General features: G+C 40.3%; 2 protein-coding genes across 2 annotated transcripts in view; one reads left to right on the plus strand and one right to left on the minus strand.

Annotated features, from left to right (window-relative positions):
* TFB1M (transcription factor B1, mitochondrial) overlaps positions 1 to 19,235 on the minus strand; it is a gene marked incomplete at its 5' end in the record, with an annotated part of 72,091 nt that overhangs the window by 9,106 nt on the left and 43,750 nt on the right. The gene's annotated exons all lie outside the window — the stretch shown is intronic.
* CLDN20 (claudin 20) lies at positions 17,919 to 18,578 on the plus strand (the record flags this gene model as incomplete). Its single annotated transcript, XM_079716854.1, has 1 exon — positions 17,919 to 18,578. One exon carries the CDS (start codon positions 17,919 to 17,921, stop codon positions 18,576 to 18,578), a length of 660 nt encoding a protein of 219 aa, XP_079572980.1.

Consider the following 19,235-nt stretch of genomic DNA (forward strand, 5'->3'; position numbering starts at 1 on the left):
ATAAAAAGGAGCAACAAAATGTTGTCAAAACAAATAAACAATAGAGCAAATGGCAGTGCAACCTACAAGCAGAAACATACACGACTTGCACAGAGCCATCGGAGCCAGGATGGCCCCTTTAGACATTTGGGAACACACAGCAACCAGAGAATAGTCATCTTCATTTTTAACACGGTCCTCACTATCATCAACTAGTCTACAAACTACCAACTCTAAAAGATAAAGCCTTCGGGCAGCCTAAAGCATTATTTTAAAACTAAAATAACCATAAAGATGGAGGAAATAATGCACTGATTGTGCTCATAGCCGATACTGTTAATTTCCCACAACTGAGTCGGAAGAAAAACATGATTTTAAGATTAAGTCAATCACTTTAAATTTGTGGGACTGGAACAGGTAACTATCTTAATCTTACTCTGAACTTTATTTATTTTCAAGGTTGAAGAGAAAAAGCAAATGAGAAAAGACGCTGCTGTTTTTTTAAAATGAGAACCTTAACTTTTCACTGGAATTAAGTGGGTGGCATTTTAAACACACAATGACTGGGCATCATCCCTGACAACTGAATTAAGAGCCACTGGGAGGGGCCTGGACCTCAGGGCTTTTCTAAAGCTAGGTGATGCTCACGTGTGGGCAGGGGTGAGAGACGCAGGTCTGGAGAACTACTTCCCACAAAGGTTTGGTATTGTTATTACTTCTCAAATATTCAGTCAAACTACCGATTCTTTGAGAAGAAAAAGAAAAGCTTGTCTTGACTATCCAGAGTATCATCGCTAAGAAAAACACACTAAGGGAATCACATGTAATTTTTTCTTAAAAACAGATAAATAAAAACATTTTAAAGAAAACAGATGGGACTGCTGAGTCACCGGCCAGCTACTCTGCAATCACTCATGAACTTGGCATGAGTGAGAAGCAAATGTTTATATGTAAAGCTACAGAGATGTCAGAGTTCATTTGTTTGCACAGCTTACTCCAGACTACCACTGAAAGGAACGACTCATTATAATGAGACTTAAAAACACATTCTGTTCTAAATGGGGGCAGGGCAGGGCTATGAGTGTATAAGGGTTTCAAAAATCACAATATTCTGGGCCTGAATCCCACATTCCTGCTACTTACTCATATTATGGACCTTAGTCAAGTTATTTAACTTCTCTGGAGCTTAGTTTTCTCACCTGTAAAATTAGGATTTCTGTTATCTCAGAGGCTTGTTTTAAGAATTAAGTACCTCAACAGTACTTAGCATACAGGAAGCAGTTTATAAATGGTAGATATTAATATTACATCAAGATCATAAAACTAAAGAGTTGCAAAATTACTTAAAATGACAGTCTCTTAAAAAAGGACAAAATTATACTTTTAATCAGGTAAAGGTAATGTATTATTGTTATTTTATATACTCAAAAGCAGCTTCTGAATTCATTCAACAAATATTTATCATACGTCTACAATAAGCTAGGCACCATTCCTGGCACAGGAGAATTGGCAATTAACAAGACAGAAATCCTTGCCCTTGTGCCGTTTACATTCTAGAGGTCTTCAGCCAGAGTAAGCAGTAGAGGGGCTCAGATGGTAGGATACTTGATTTATTCTTAAGTTTAGAAACAAAAGGATTTGTTGTGTTGATTGAATGGCTCTTGGGTATGGAGTCAAGGATGTTTTGTAAGATCCAGGGTCCACCAAATGGCAGGATGAGTTTGCCGTTAATGGACACTGCGAAACTGGGGAGAACTGGTGTGGGGAAAGTCAAGAGCTCAGTTCTGTCCCTGATAGGTCTGAGATGTCTATCAGTGATGTCACATCAGCAGCTGGGACATAGTCGGTTGGATGTTTACAATTTTACAACCGTAAGATGCTACGCAAAAGCCCGAACGAACTTTTTGGCCAACCCAATACAAAACTTGGGTGTTGAGAAAGGGGGAAGATGGTGGAAGAGTTAAATGCAGAGATCACCTTCCTCCCCACAAATACATCAGAAATACATCTACATGTGGAACGACTCCTACAGGACACCTACTGAAAACTGGCAGAAGACCTCAGACCTCCCAAAAGTCAAGAAAGTCTCCACGTACCTGGGTAGGGCAAAAGCAAAAAGAATAAACAGAGACAAAAGGATAGGGACAGGACCTGCACCAGTGGGAGGGAGCCGTGAAGGAGGAAAGGTTTCCACACACTAAAAGCCCCTTCGCGGGCAGAGACTGCGGGTGGCGGAGGAGGGAAGCTTCGGGGCCGCAGAGGAAAGCGCAGCCACAGGGGTGCGGAGGGCAAAGTGGAGAGATTCCCGCACAGAGGATCGGTGCCGACCAGCACTCACCAGCCGGAGAGGCTTGTCTGCTCGGCGGCCAGGGCGGGCGGGGGCTGAGAGCTGAGGCTCCGGCTTTGGAGGTCAGATCCCAGGGAGAGGACTGGGGTTGGCTGCGTGAACACAGCCTGAAGGGGTTAGTGCACCACGCCTGGCCGGGAGGGAGTCCGGGAAAAGGTCTGGACCTGCCGAAGAGGCAAGAGACTTTTCTGGTGCGCGAGGAGAGGGGATTAAGAGCGCCGCTTAAAGGAGCTCCAGAGACGGGCGCGAGCTGCGGCTAACAGAGCGGACCCCAGAGATGGGCATGAGATGCTAAGGCTGCTGCTGCCGCCACCAAGAAGCCTGTGTGCGAGCACAGGTCACTATCCACACCTCCCTTCCGGGAGCCTGTGCAGCCCGCCACTGCCAGGGTCCCGGGATCCAGGGACAACTTCCCCGGGAGAACGCATGGCGCGCCTCAGGCTGGTGCAATGTCACGCCGGCCTCTGCCGGCGCAGGCTCGCCCCGCCTCCGTGCCCCTCCCTCCCCCCCGGCCTGAGTGAGCCAGAGCCCCCGAATCAGCGGCTCCTTTAAGCCCGTCCTGTCTGAGCGAAGATCAGACGCCCTCTGGCGACCTACACGCAGAGGCGGGGCCAAATCCAAAGCTGAACCCCAGGAGCTGTGCGAACAAAGAAGAGACAGGGAAATCTCTCCCAGCAGCCTCAGAAGCAGCGGATGAAATCTCGACAATCAACTTGATGTACCCTGTACCTGTGGAATATCTGAATAGACAACGAATCATCCCAAATTGAGGAGGTGGACTTTGAGAGCAAGATTTATGATTTTTTCCCCTTTTCCTCTTTTTGTGAGTGTGTATGTGTGTGCTTCTGTGTGAGATTTTGTCTGTATAGCTTTGCTTTCACCATTTGTCCTAGAGTTCTATCTGTCCGTTTTTTATAAATATTTTTCTTAATTATTTTTTATTTTAATAACTATTTTATTTTACCTTACTTTATTTTCTTTTATTCTCTCTCTCTCCTTCCCTCCCTCCCTCTCTCTCTCTCTCTTTCCCTCCCTCCCTCCCTTTCTTTCTTTCTACTTTTTCTCCCTTTTATTCTGAGCCGTGTGGATAACAGGCCCTTGATGCTGCAGCCAGGAGTCAGTGCTGTGCCTCTGAAGTGGGAGAGCCAACTTCAGGACACGGGTCCACAAGAGACCTCCCAGCTCCACATAATAATCAAATGGCGAAAATCTCCCAGAGATCTCCATCTCAACACCAACACCCAGCTTCACTCAACGACCAGCAAGCTACAGTGCTGGACACGCTATGCCAAACAACTAGCAAGACAGGAACACAACCCCACCCATTAGCAGAGAGGCTGCCTAAAATCATAATAAGTCCACAGACACCCCAAAACACACCACCAGACGTGGACATGCCCACCAGAAAGACAAGATCCAGCCTCATCCACTAGAACACAGGGACTAGTCCCCTCCACCAGGAAGCCTACACAACCCACTGAACCAACCTTAGCCACTGGGGACAGACACCAAAAACAACGGGAACTACGAACCTGCAGCCTGCAAAAAGGAGACCCCAAACACAGCAAGATAAGCAAAATGAGAAGACAAAAAAACACACAGCAGGTGAAGGAGCAAGATAAAAACCCACAAGACCTAACAAATGAAGAGGAAACAGGCAGCCTACCTGAAAAAGAATTCAGAGTAATGATAGTAAATATGATCCCAAATCCTGGAAATAGAATAGAGAAAATGCAAGAAACATTTAACAAGAACCTAGAAGAACTAAAGATGAAACAAGCAAAGATGAACAACACAATAAATGAAATTAAAAATACTCTAGAAGAGATCAATAGCAGAATAACTGACGCAGAAGAACGGATAAGTGACGTGGAAGATAAAATAGTGGAAATAACTACTGCAGAGCAGAATAAAGAAAAAAGAATGAAAAGAACTGAGGACAGTCTCAGAGACCTCTGGGACAACATTAAACGCACCAACATTCGAATTATAGGGGTTCCAGAAGAAGAAGAGAAAAAGAAAGGGACTGAGAAAATATTTGAAGAGATTATAGTTGAAAACTTCCCTAATATGGGAAAGGAAATAGTTAATCAAGTCCAGGAAGCACACAGAGTCCCATACGGAATAATTCCAAGGAGAAACACGCCAAGACACATATTAATCAACCTGTCAAAAATTAAATACAAAGAAAACATATTAAAAGCAGCAAGGGAAAAACAACAAATAACACAAAAGGGAATCCCCGTCAGGTTAACAGCTGATCTTTCAGCAGAAACTCTGCAAGCCAGAAGGGACCGGCAGGACATATTTAAAGTGATGAAGGAGAAAAACCTACAACCAAGATTACTCTACCCAGCAAGGATCTCATTCAGATTTGATGGAGAAAATAAAACCTTTACAGACAAGCAAAAGCTGAGAGCGTTCAGCACCACCAAACCAGCTTTACAACAAATGCTAAAGAGTCTTCTCTAGGCAAGAAACACAACAGAAGGAAAAGACCTATAATAACAAACACAAAACAATTAAGAAGATGGGAATAGGAACATACATATCAATAAGTACCTTAAATGTAAATGGATTAAATGCTCCCACCAAAAGACACACACTAGCTGAATGGATACAAAACCAAGAACCATATCTATGCTGTGTACAAGAGACCCACTTCAGACCTAGAGACACATACAGACTGAAAGTGAGGGGATGGAAAAAGATATTTCATGCAAATGGAAACCAAAAGAAAGCTGGAGTAGCAATTCTCATATCAGACAAAATAGACTTTAAAATAAAGACTACTAGAAGAGACAAAGAAGGACACTACATAACGATCAAGGGATCGATCTAAGAAGAAGATATAACAATTGTAAATATTTATGCACCCAACATAGAAGCACCTCAGTACATAAGGAAAATACTAAAAGCCATAAAAGGGGAAATCAACAGTAACACATTCATAGTAGGGGACTTTAACACCCCACTTTGACCAATGGACAGATCATCCAAAATGAAAATAAATAAGGAAACACAAGCTTTAAATGATACATTAAACAAGATGGACTTAATTGATATTTATAGGACATCCCATTCAAAAACAACAGAATACACATTTTTCTCAAGTGCTCATGGAACATTCTCCAGGATAGATCATATCTTGGGTCACAAATCAAGCCTTGGTAAATTTAAGAAAATTGAAATTGTATCAAGTATCTTTTCCGACAACAACGCTATGAGACTAGATATAAATTACAGGAAAAGATCTGTTAAAAATACAAACACATGGAGGCTAAACAATACACTACTTAATAACGAAGTGATCACTAAAGAAATCAAAGAGGAAATAAAAAAATACCTAGAAACAAATGACAATGGAGACACGACGACCCAAAACCTATGGGACGCAGCAAAAGCAGTTCTAAGGGGGAAGTTTATAGCAATACAATCCCACCTTAAGAAACAGGAAACATCTCGAGTAAACAACCTGACCCTGCACCTAAAGCAATTAGAGAAAGAAGAACAAAAAACCCCCAAAGTTAGCAATAGGAAAGAAATCATAAAGATCAGATCAGAAATAAATGAAAAAGAAATGAAGGAAACGACAGCAAAGATCAATAAAACTAAAAGCTGGTTCTTGGAGAAGATAAAAAAAATTGATAAACCATTAGCCTGACTCATCAAGAAAAAAAGGGAGAAGACTCAAATCAATAGAATTAGAAATGAAAAAGGAGAAGTAACAACGGACACTGCAGAAATACAAAAGATCATGAGAGATTACTACAAGCAACTTTATGCCAATAAAATGGACAACCTGGAAGAAATGGACAAATTCTTAGAAATGCACAACCAGCCAAGACTGAATCAGGAAGAAATAGAAAGTATGAACAGACCAATCACAAGCACTGAAATTGAAACTGTGATTAAAAAGCTTCCAACAAACAAAAGCCCAGGACCAGATGGCTTCACAGGCGAATTCTAGCAAACATTTAGAGAAGAGCTAACACCTGTCCTTCTCAAACTCTTCCGAAATATAGCAGAGGGAGGAACACTCCCAAACTCATTCTACGACGCCACCATCACCCTCATACCAAAACCAGACAAGGATGTCACAAAGAAAGAAAACTACAGGCCAGTATCACTGACGAACATACATGCAAAAATCCTCAACAAAATAGTAGCAAACAGAATCCAACAGCACATTAAAAGGATCATACACCATGATAAAGTGGGGTTTATTCCAGGAATGCAAGGATTCTTTAATATACGCAAATCAATCAACATGATACACCACATTAACAAAACGAAGGCGAAAAACCATATGATCATCTCAATAGATGCAGAGAAAGCTTTTGACAAAATTCAACACCCATTTATGATAAAAACCCTCCAGAAAGTACGCATAGAGGGAACTTTCTTCAACATAATAAAGGCCATATACGACAAACCCACAGCCAACATCGTCCTCAATGGTGAAAAACTGAAACCAGTTCCACTAGGATCAGGAACAAGACAAGGCTGCACACTCTCACCGCTCCTATTCAACATAGTTTTGGAAGTTTTAGCCACAGCAATCAGAGAAGAAAAGGAAAAAAAAGGAATCCAAATCAGAAAAGAAGATGTAAAGCTGTCACTGTTTGCAGATGACATGATACTAGACATAGAGAATCCTAAAGATGCTACCAGAAAACAACTAGAGCTAATCAATGAATTTTGTAAAGTAGCAGGATACAAAATTAATGCACAGAAAGCTCTGGCATTCCTGTACACTAATGATGAAATATCTGAAAATGAAATTAAGAAAACACTCCTATTTACCACTGCAACAAAAAGAATAAAATATCTAGGAATAAACCTACCTAAGGAGACAAAAGACCTGTAGGCAGAAAATTATAAGACACTGATGAAAGAAATGAAAGATGATACAAATAGATGGAGAGATATACCATGTTCTTGGATTGAAAGAATCAACGCTGTGAAAATGACTCTACTACCCAAAGCAATCTACAGATTCAATGCAATCCCTATCAAACTACCACTGGCATTTTTCACAGAACTAGAACAAAAAATTTCACAATTTGTATGGAAACACAAAAGACCCCGAATAGCCAAAGCAACCTTGAGAACGAAAAACGGAGCTGGAGGAGTCAGGCTCCCTGACTTCAGACTATACTACAAAGCTACAGTAATCAAGACAGTATGGTACTGGCACAAAAACGGAAAGATAGATCAATGGAACGGGATAGAAAGCCCAGAGATAAACCCACGCACATATGGTCACCTTATCTTTGATAAAGGAGGCAGGAATGTACAGTGGAGAAAGGACAGCCTCTTCAATAAGTGGTGCTGGGAAAACTGGACAGGGACATGTAAAAGTATGAGATTAGATCACTCCCTAACACCATACACAAAAATAAGCTCAAAATGGATTGAAGACCTAAATGTGAGGCCAGAAACTATCAAACCCTTAGAGGAAAAAATAGGCAGAACACTCTATGACATAAATCACAGCAAGTTCCTTTTTGACCCACCTCCTAGAGAAATGGAAATAAAAACAAAAATAAACAAATGGGACCTAATGAAACTTCAAAGCTTTTGCACAGCAAAGGAAACCATAAACAGGACCAAAAGACAACCCTCAGAATGGGAGAAAATATTTGCAAATGAAGCAACTGACAAAGGATTAATCTCCAAAATTTATAAGCAGCTCATGCAGCTCAATACCAAAAAAACAAACAACCCAATCCAAAAATGGGCAGGAGACCTAAATAGACATTTCTCCAAAGAAGATACACAGACTGCCAACAAACACATGAAAGAATGCTCAACATCATTAATCATAAGAGAAATGCAAATCAAAACTACAATGAGATATCATCTCACACCAGTCAGAATGGCCATCATCAAAAATTCTAGAAACAATAAATGCTGGAGAGGGTGTGGAGAAAAGGGAACACTCTTGCACTGCTGGTGGGAATGTGAATTGGTACAGCCCCTATGGAGAACAGTATGGAGGTTCATTAAAAAACTACAAATAGAACTACCATATGACTCAGCGATCCCACTACTGGGCATATACCCTGAGAAAACCATAATTCAAAAAGGGTCATGTACCAAAATGTTCATTGCAGCTGTATTTACAATACCCCGGAGATGGAAAAAACCTAAGTGTCCATCATCCAATGAATGGATAAAGAAGATGTGGCACATATATACAATGGAATATTACTCAGCCATAAAAAGAAACGAAACTGAGCTACTTGTAATGAGGTGCATAGACCTACAGTCTGTCATACAGAGTGAAGTAAGTCAGAAAGAGAAAGACAAATACCGTATGCTAACACATATATATGGAATTTAAGACAAAAAAATGTCATGAAGAACCTAGCGGTAGAACAGGAATAAACACACAGACCTACTTGAGAATGGACTTGAGGATATGGGGAGGGGGAATGGTAAGCTGTGACAAAGCGAGAGAGAGGCATGGACATATATACACTACCAAACGTAAGGTAGATTGCTAGTGGGAAGCAGCCGCATAGCACAGGGCGATGAGCTCGGTGCTTTGTGACCGCCTGGGGGGGTGGGACAGGGAGGGTGGCAGAGAGGGAGATGCAAGAGGGAAGGGATATGGGAACAGATATATATGTATAACTGATTCACTTTGTTATAAAGCAGATAGTAATAAAAAAAAAAGATTACCAAAATATAGTCGAACAAAAAAAACCCCAAAGTTAGCAGAAGGAAAGAAATCATAAAGATCAGTTCAGAAATAAATGAAAAAGAAATGAAGGAAACGATAGCAAAGATCAGGAAAACTAAAAGCTGGTTCTTTGAGAAGATGAACAACATTGATAAACCATTAGCCAGACTCATCACGAAAAAAAGGGAGAAGACTCAGATCAATAGAATTAGAAATGAAAAAGGAGAAGTATCAACTGACACTGCAGAAATACAAAGGATCATGAGAGATTACTACAAGCAACTTTATGCCAATAAAATGGACAACCTGGAAGAAATGGACAAATTCTTAGAAATGCACAACCAGCCAAGACTGAATCAGGAAGAAATAGAAAGTATGAACAGACCAATCACAAGCACTGAAATTGAAACTGTGATTAAAAAGCTTCCAACAAACAAAAGCCCAGGACCAGATGGCTTCACAGGCGAATTCTAGCAAACATTTAGAGAAGAGCTAACACCTATCCTTCTCAAACTCTTCCGAAATATAGCAGAGGGGGGAACACTCCGAAACTCATTCTAAGAGGCCACCATCACCCTGATACCAAAACCAGACAAGGATGTCACAAAGAAAGAAAACTACAGGCCAATAACACGGATGAACATAGATGCAAAAATCCTCAACAAAATAGTAGCAAACAGAATCCAACAGCACATTAAAAGGATCATACACCATGATCAAGTGGGGTTTATTCCAGGAATGCAAGGATTCTTCAATATACGCAAATCAATCAATGTGATACACCATATTAACAAACTGAAGGAGAAAAACCATATGGTCATCTCAATAGGTGCAGAGAAAGCTTTCGACAAAATTCAACACCCATTTTTGATAAAAACCCTCCAGAAAGTAGGCATAGAGGAACTTTCTTCAAGATAATAAAGGCCAAATATGACAAACCCACAGCCAACATCATCCTGAATGGTGAAAAACTGAAAGCATTTCCACTAAGATTAGGAACAAGACAAGGTTGCCCACTCTCTCCACTCTTATTCAAGATAGTTTTGGAAGTTTTAGCCACAGCAATCAGAGAAGAAAAGAAAAAAAAAATCCAAATCAGAAAAGAAGAAGTAAAGCTGTCATAGTTTGCAGATGACATGATACTATACATAGAGCATCCTAAAGATGGTACCAGAAAACTACTAGAGGTAATCAATGAATTTGGTAAAGTAGCAGGATACAAAATTAATGCACAGAAAGCTCTGGCATTCCTGTACACTAATGATGAAAAACCTGAAAATGAAATTAAGAAAATACTCCTATTTACCACTGCAACAAAAAGAATAAAATATCCAGGAATAAACCTACCTAAGGATACAAAATACCTGTAGGCAGAAAATTATAAGACACTGATGAAAGAAATGAAAGATGATACAGATAGATGGAGAGATATACCATGTTCTTGGATTGAAAGAATCAACATTGTGAAAATGACTCTACTACCCAAAGCAATCTACAGATTCAATGCAATCCCTATCAAACTACCACTGGCATTTTTCACAGAACTAGAACAAAAAATTTCACAATTTGTATGGAAACACAAAAGACCCCGAATAGCCAAAGCAACCTTGAGAACGAAAAACGGAGCTGGAGGAGTCAGGGTCCCTGACTTCAGACTATACTACAAAGCTACAGTAATCAAGACAGTATGGTACTGGCACAAAAACGGAAAGATAGATCAATGGAACGGGATAGAAAGCCCAGAGATAAACCCACGCACATATGGTCACCTTATCTTTGATAAAGGAGACAGGAATGTACAGTGGAGAAAGGACAGCCTCTTCAATAAGTGGTGCTGGGAAAACTGGACAGGCACATGTAAAAGTATGAGATTAGATCAGTCCCTAACACCATACACAAAAATAAGCTCAAAATGGATTAAAGACCTAAATGTGAGGCCAGAAACTATCAAACCCTTAGAGGAAAGCATAGGAAGAACACTCTATGACATAAATCACAGCAAGTTCCTTTTTGACCCACCTCCTAGAGAAATGGAAATAAAAACAAAAATAAACAAATGGGACCTAATGAAACTTCAAAGCTTTTGCACAGCAAAGGAAACCATAAACAAGACCAAAAGACAACCCTCAGAATGGGAGAAAATATTTGCAAACGAAGCCACTGACAAAGGATTAATCTCCAAAATTTATAAGCAGCTCATGCAGCTCAATACCAAAAAAACAAACAACCCAATCCAAAAATGGGCAGAAGACCTAAATAGACATTCCTCCAAAGAAGATATACAGACTGCCAACAAACACATGAAAGAATGCTCAACATCATTAATCATAAGAGAAATGCAAATCATACCTCCATGAGATATCATCTCACACCAGTCAGAATGGCCATCACCAAAAAATCTAGTAACAATAAATGCTGGAGAGGGTGTGGAGAAAAGGGAACACTCTTGCACTGCTGGTGGGAATGTGAATTGGTACAGCCACTACGGAGAACAGTATGGAGGTTCATTAAAAAACTACAAATAGAACTACCATATGACCCAGCGATCCCACTACTGGGCATACACCCTGAGAAAGCCATAATTCAAAAAGAGTCCTGTACCAAAATGTTCATTACAGCTCTATTTACAATAGCCCGGAGACGGAAACGACCTAAGTGTCCATCATCGGATGAACGGATAAAGAAGATGTGGCACATGTATACAATGGAATATTACACAGCCATAAAAAGAAATGAAATTGAGCTATTTGTAATGAGGTGGATGGACCTAGAGTCTGTCATACAGAGTGAAGTAAGTCAGAAAGAGCAAGACAAATACCGTATGCTAACAGATATATATGGAACCTAAGAAAAAAAAAAGGTCATGAAAAACCTAGTGGTAAGACAGGAATAAAGACACAGACCTACTAGAGAATGGACTTGAGGATATGGGGAGGGGGAAGGGTTAAGCTTGGACAAAGTGAGAGAGTGGCTTGGACATATATACACTACCAAATGTAAAATAGATAGCTAGTGGGAAGCAGCCGCATAGCACAGGTAGATGAGCTCGGTGCTTTGTGACCACCTCGAGGGGTGGGATAGGGAGTGCGGGAGGGAGGGAGACGCAAGAGGGAAGAGATACGGGAACATATGTATGTGTATAAGTGATTCACTTTGTTATAAAGCAGAAACTAACACACTAGTGTAAAGCAATTATATTCCAATAAAGATGTAAAAAAACAAACAAACAAAAAACCTTGGGTGTTTGTGGGGAGGGCTGGAGAATAGACATAAACTAAGGTAAAGATAAAGAGTTATCTAGGGAAGCCTCTGAACTGAAAAGATTTAATTCTCTTTAATATCCACATTGGAAGTAGATAATAATGTCAATGAGTTATAGTTCTCTATACACCTCTACTTTCTAGCTTCTTTCTTATACAAGATATTCTTCCTTGGGTTAAAGGCCTGTAGTTAATGAAAGTTCTTTGCGTTTCAGAAGTTTGCCTTTTTAAAACAGGTAGCTAATGTATTAGAAGGTAAGTGTTCTCATCAAGGCAGAAAAATAATCAAAAAGGTTTCGAAAATAGCAAAATGTACATTAAGCCAAGCTTAATCCATTTACCCTCAGCAAGCTGCATTATGCTGGAGGTCAGAGCTGGGAGCAGACTGGTCCCTCCACCGGCCACCAGTCAGCCTCAGCACAGGTGAGTGTGCATGACAACCATGGCAAGGAGCAAAACAAGCCAAGATACTGAAGGGATCTGGTGGATTTCTTCATACAGCAGTAGTAACAGTGCTGTTAGGGGTAGTGCCTGAAATTCAACTCTACTTCACTCAGTACTTAGACAAAGAACTGTTTATATATCTCGATGAAATTAAATAAGTTTATAAAGCAAAATTACAACACTATGGCTAAAAACACAAATCTACAGGCATTAGATTTCTAAGAGGAGAAAACAATACGTATCTTGCTAAATGCCAGACTTAGAAAAGATGAAAACAAACCAACTAAAAACAACAAAAAAATCCAGAAAAATCCAGATAACTGAAACATGCATCTTTTTTTTTACTATCTTTATTGGAGTATAATTGCTTTACAGTGTTGTGTTTCTTTCTGCTGTATAACAAAGTGAATCAGCTGTATGCATACGTATATCCCCATATCCCCTCCCTCTTGCGTCTCCCTCTGACCCTCCCTATCCCACCCCTCTAAGTGGTCACAAAGCACCGAGCTGATCTCCCTGTGCTATGCGGCTGCTTCCCACTAGCTATCTATTTTACATTTGGTAGTGTATATATATCAGTGCTACTCTCTCAGTTTGTCCCAGCTTACCCTTCCCCCTCCCCATATCCTCAAGTCCATTCTCTATGTCTGTGTCTTTATTCCTGTCTTGCCCCTAGGTTCATCAGAACCATTTTTTTTAGATTCCATATATATGAAACATGCATTTTTATTATTCACTGCTTTTAAAGAAATGGCTAACATCTAACATGGCTATTAGCAGTTGTAAAATTTTAAACATCCAATCATAAAATTATCTTCCTTTCTCTATAGTGGCTATGAATGTATAGCCTGTAGAATTAACATTACTGAGGTAGAAAAAAAAATGAGAACCCAAAGGAGATGAAGACTAAATATGTCTGTACCATTATTCATGGTCTAGAACCTCACTGTTTGATTTTGGTTCATCTAATATTTTGCATCACATTATTTTGGTGTCATTTCTTTACAATGCTTTCTAAAATCTCTAATTTACTAAGTTATAATTTATTTGTTTTTAACATCTTTATTGGAGTATAATTGCTTTACAATGGTGTGTTAGTTGCTGCTGTATATAACAAAGTGAATCAGCTATATGCTTACGTATATCCCCATATCTCCTCCCTCTTGCGTCTCCCTCCCACCCTCCCTATCCGACCCCTCTAGGTGGTCACAAAGCACCGAGCTGATCTCCCTGTGCTATGTGGCTGCTTCCCAGTAGCTATCTATTATACTTTAGAAATCTTTCTCAGTGGAAAGATTAATAGAAGAAAATTCAGGATACCAACCGCCCTGCCCCCGCCAAACAAAAAGAAAACAATTGTAGGTTTACTGCTCAGATTCTAGTCAACAGCTGTTGCTGGGATTTCTTTTTACTTTTATCAAGATATATATAAAACTGTCTTTTGAATGTTTAGTTTGAAAGTTACCAATTTTGTGAATCTTGATTTCAGACAAATCAAAAGCACCAGAATAAACAGATAGTCTCAATTAACTATCACTTGCAAAGCACAGTCTAGTGAAAAATATTTCAGACCATATTCTTTAATCGGGGACATAAAATAATAAACGGTATCCCCCAACATAGATAAAAATTCAGAAATAAATTGTAACTATGGGCTAGAACATAATATTAAAAGAAAGTCTTTTTGTGAGCACCCAGATAATTCCTCCTCTGTATATAGTGACACAGAAGCATTTTCAGCTTTCAGGTTTCGACAAATCCTGTTGCAGCAACAGCTCCCTCCCCTCCCCCACCTCTCTTTTCTGAATTCTCCCCCAGCTCAAAAAATGAGATGGGGAACCCGGTATTTATCTCCTGGCACCACCAGCAGTTTTCCCCGCTCGGATTTCTACATTGCTCTTCATTTGCTACTTTCAGGTTAACCTACTGGAGCTTCATCGCTAATATTCAGAAGCTGTGAACTGAGCCTCAGGTATGTGGCTCCTCTTCATCATGTCTTACTGGGGTTCATTTGAAGACAACTGACAGAAGAGAGTTAAGTCACTGAAGGCTACTGACAAAAGGTATGGAAAACGAGAAGCTTCCACAACGCTTCGGGACCTAAATATAGATCTTCAAGTATAACTCGGTTTGAACTGTACGTTGTGAATCTGTTTCTAAATACTAAATTTGATATAAATAAATCTTGTCTGGAAAACTGACTTTACATTTTAACGAAATCCAGTTCAGAATTTCTTTGGGAAATAGCTCATAAATTTAACATTATAGGTTCTATTCTATATGCAACAGATTTTGGAAGCACGAAAGAGTTCTCATTTAGAACTGTTTTCCATGCCTACTTTCACAGCATTTCACCACCATCACCACCACCACCACCGCTGAAACAAAGTATGCCTTTATTCTCTACGAGACAGAAATCTGAGAGAACAGGCCACAAACTGTACCATGCTTGTGGCTGGAGGGGGAAAAAAAAAAGATTTCACGGCAATATAGCTAAGATGCCAGTATATTTTTTACAAAGGGAAAAGAGTGACCTTCATTTTGGAGAACAAATTCTTTCTGCATAAGTTCTCCATGCAGAAGAAAGCACTTAAAGTCCAATATTCAATAGTAAGTGAGCACTATGCTAACGGAATGCAGTGTCATATTGTTTATGCTGATTTTGGCCATCTGTAATTTATCACTGCCAGCATTTGTTAATTAAGATGAACAAGCTGTCTCCAAGTCTGAATTACACTGGAATTTATAAAGTGTATTGGTTAATGGGAAGAAAAGAGTTATAATTGGGAAGCTGAACAGAGACTGATCAACACATAAAGGTTACTCAACCAAAGGAAAGAGAAAGAAAGAAAGGAGATGCTCGTAGGGCATGCTAACAGCAGTCTCGCTCTTGAAGAACCCGTTAAGCCGAAAATGGTCCGGGAAGGCAGTAATTGAGTGAGCTGGCTGGAGGCTGAAATGTTAAAACCCAAACCTGAAAACAGCTATTATGAAACTATAAACATGTGCTTCATTTTTTTTTCTAGAAACTTTAACTTTCATTCTATTTTGGTCTCAGATATGAAAAGAAACTTGGAAAACAGAAAAAGAATGAACTGTAGGAGGCAAAGCCAAGGCACTTTGATGCTTATAGTGAAACTGACTCTAAGAATTCAAAATCTCAGGGAAATCTCCTGAAACTATAGAATTTACATTTTAGGATTATGAACAAAAATAGAACAATGGAATTCAGATAGCCCAGGATTTAACCTCTTAGGGAATCAATGTTATAACTATATTAAACTATACAACTGTATTAAAAGTAACACAGGCATGGATTCACATTACTGCAGGCATTTCACAAAAGCCACGCATCAACCTCCTTGCTGAGTCTCTGAAGCTACGCCACTTGCTCATTTGCTCTATTAATTCCCTCTGGAGTCTTTTTTTCTGTGTGAGAAAGGGAGTGAGTGAGGGGATGGTTAACAGTGCTTTGTCTTTAGATGTAGCATTCTCCCTGCTTCCCACAGGAAGTACACAGGAGGATTTCACCCGGAATTACTGTGGTGAAGGGGGACAAGGGTGCAAGGTGCAGTGAGGTGGGAAGAGGTGGGGAAGGGGGCACTGCCGATCTTGCCGCCGAGGTCTGTGTGGCGTGGGGTGATCTACTACCTAAGTGTCCTAATCTGGAACAACGCTGATGGCCAAGATTACATCTATGGTTTCTTTCAGCTCTAAGTTCCTATGAAAACAAATGAAATCGGCCTAAGGAAGGAAGAGAAAAAAAAATCCAGATGTCATTAAATATCAATTGTCACGTGACATAATATAAATTTTAGAAATACTAATAACAATGTCAATTGTAACTTACCGAGTACTTTCTATGGGTTAGACATTGTTCTACACCCTTTAAAATTCTTTCATGTATATAACTCCATGATATAGATACTATAATCCTCCCTGCTTTCCATAAGAGAATACTGAGGCACAGAGAGGTTCTGGAAAGCCAAGATTTGACCCAAGTGCTTTAGATTCTGAGCTCATATTGCCTTTTGTGACAAATATATAAATCACGACAGAGCCATTCTAATACATCACTCAAAAATTCAGAAACACAAAAAGGTCAATATTGCTGTATTTCAGAAACCATTATATTTTCCTCAAAGAAGGCAGTAAGTACTGCCTGATTAAAACACAGCACGTCACAAAGGAAGTGCTATCTTTTCCCTCTTACTAAACAGAAGGAAGGAAGGGAGGGAGGGAGGAAAAAAGTGTGAATTATTTTTGATTCTCTCTCATACAAATAATGATGTGGTTACTTCTGGTATGTATTTGCAAGATTCAATGTCACTACTTCTGAATCGTTTTGAATAACCGGTTTTACAACAGACTACTTCATTTGGGTCAGGGAACGATTCTGGTCCCAACTAGAAAGGATCTCACATTCTCCTAAGCAAGACAGTGGCTTAATTGTTTCAGTTTTGAGTAACCTGTACCTGAAGGGAAACAACTGCTCACCTAGGTAAGGATTTTGCAAGCTGGAAATTAGAGATAATCGTGCCAGTGACTTTGTTTTCTTTTACTACTTTCTTCTCCTTCTTAAACAATTCACCTGGGCCATGTGAATGACACATGGAGAGTATCTGATACATTTTTAAAAATAAAATCATTTTTTGAATGCTTCAAACTTTTCTAATATATATTTATAAATCATTTTTGACAGATGGGTTTAAACTATTCTTATTACCTATAGAGTATTTCAACTAGAAATAAGTTTTTAAAACCTGTAATACTATTAAAATTCTGTATCAGATATCCTACAGCTGGCGTTCCATGTCTAAATCTCCTAACAAGTCACACAGACAACTTCAGCAGAGCTTAAATTTTAAATAAAAGAACACAGTGGACAGCCCTCTCCTTTACGCCATGTATCAAGCACCACCCAACCAAAATCACCCAGGACAATGGCAGCCTCTGTGGGCCTGGTGTGAGCTTTTCTCCTGGGAAGCAGTGTCCTCGTCCACTGCTGGGACCTATTCAGATGGGTTCTCAGCTCCCACTGCACACAGAAGTGTTTTTGTTTTTCCTTTCTTTCAACCCTGATTTTGTCTTCTTTCCCCAGCCTTTTGTTACTTCGTTCTCTACTGTACAGAAATAGCTACAATTCTGACCGAGAGCCATCAGGATTTTCCAGGAGGACAAAGGTAACGGTGACGTTATGACCTCGGCGGGTCTCCAGCTCCTTGCTTTTGCCCTGGCCTTATCTGGGGTCTCTGGAGTGCTCATGGCCACCCTGCTGCCCAACTGGAAGGTGAATGTGGATGCGGGCTCCAACATCATCACGGCCATTGTGCAGATGCAAGGGCTGTGGATGGACTGCACGTGGCACAGCACCGGGATGTTCAGCTGCACCTTGAAGTACTCCGTCCTGGCCCTCCCCACCCACGTGCAGGCCGCTCGGGCCGCCATGGTCCTGGCCTGTGTCCTGTCTGCTGTGGGGATCTGCGCTGCCACAATCGGGATGAAATGCACTCGCTTAGGAGGGGACATGGAAACCAAGTGTTACGCTTGTTTTGCTGGGGGAGTCTGCTTCATGTCTGCGGGGATCTCTGGTTTAATACCGACGGTGTGGTACACAAAGGAGATCATAGCAAACTTTGTGGATGTGACAGTTCCAGAAAGCAACAAACATGAACCCGGAGGAGCTGTCTACATTGGATTCATTTCGGCCATGCTGCTGTTGATCTCTGGCATAATTTTCTGCACATCCTGTATAAAAAAGAATTCGGAAGCTTGGCTCCACCCATCCAAGCAGCAGCCCATCTCTACCACACAGCCAGAGGACCATTTAGCATACAGCCTGAAGGATTATGTGTGAATAACTGTATGACGCACATGACTTAGGTGCCTGCTGTGATTTCTGCCTTTATTTTAGATTAAATACAAGAATTGTGCTTACCTTTCTCTACAAAGGATGTAAAATACTTAAAAAATGAAGTTGTTCAAAATGCCAACAAACTTCGTGTACAATTATAGCTGTTTTAGATGATTTTTCCATTATTGTTGTCATGTTTTACCTAAAGGTTTATAATGAAAAGAGGTTCTGATTATATTAATAAGGCAATGAATTGATGGCTTTTTTTCCCCCCTTTTTAAGATAAATTGTGGATACATCTTCCTAACTGGTACTTCATTGGATTTTATAAAAGAGCTCCATTGCCAAGTAGAAAAAGCACCTCGTCCTGGTGTTAACCCAGGGTACCCTCTGCTTCTGCTCCCTCTCCTCGGCCACCCCACGGTCACCTGCTTCTGTTTTCGAGCCCCTCGACAGGCCTGCGCCTTACGACGCACAGAGGAGCAGCCCGCCCCCTTCACAGGATGCCCAAGCCGGCCACCCCAAGTCCCCACCTACTGTCATCTCCCCGGCTCTGTTGACATTTTAGGAAAAATATCTCCATATAATATGGCATTCAAAGATTAGGCAGGAATAAAGAAAAGAAATCGGTAAATGCTACAGCAGCAAAGCAAAACCAAA

This window comes from Hyperoodon ampullatus, assembly GCF_949752795.1.
Source record: "Hyperoodon ampullatus genome assembly, chromosome: 12".
In the NCBI taxonomy this organism is placed as follows: domain Eukaryota; kingdom Metazoa; phylum Chordata; class Mammalia; order Artiodactyla; family Ziphiidae; genus Hyperoodon; species Hyperoodon ampullatus.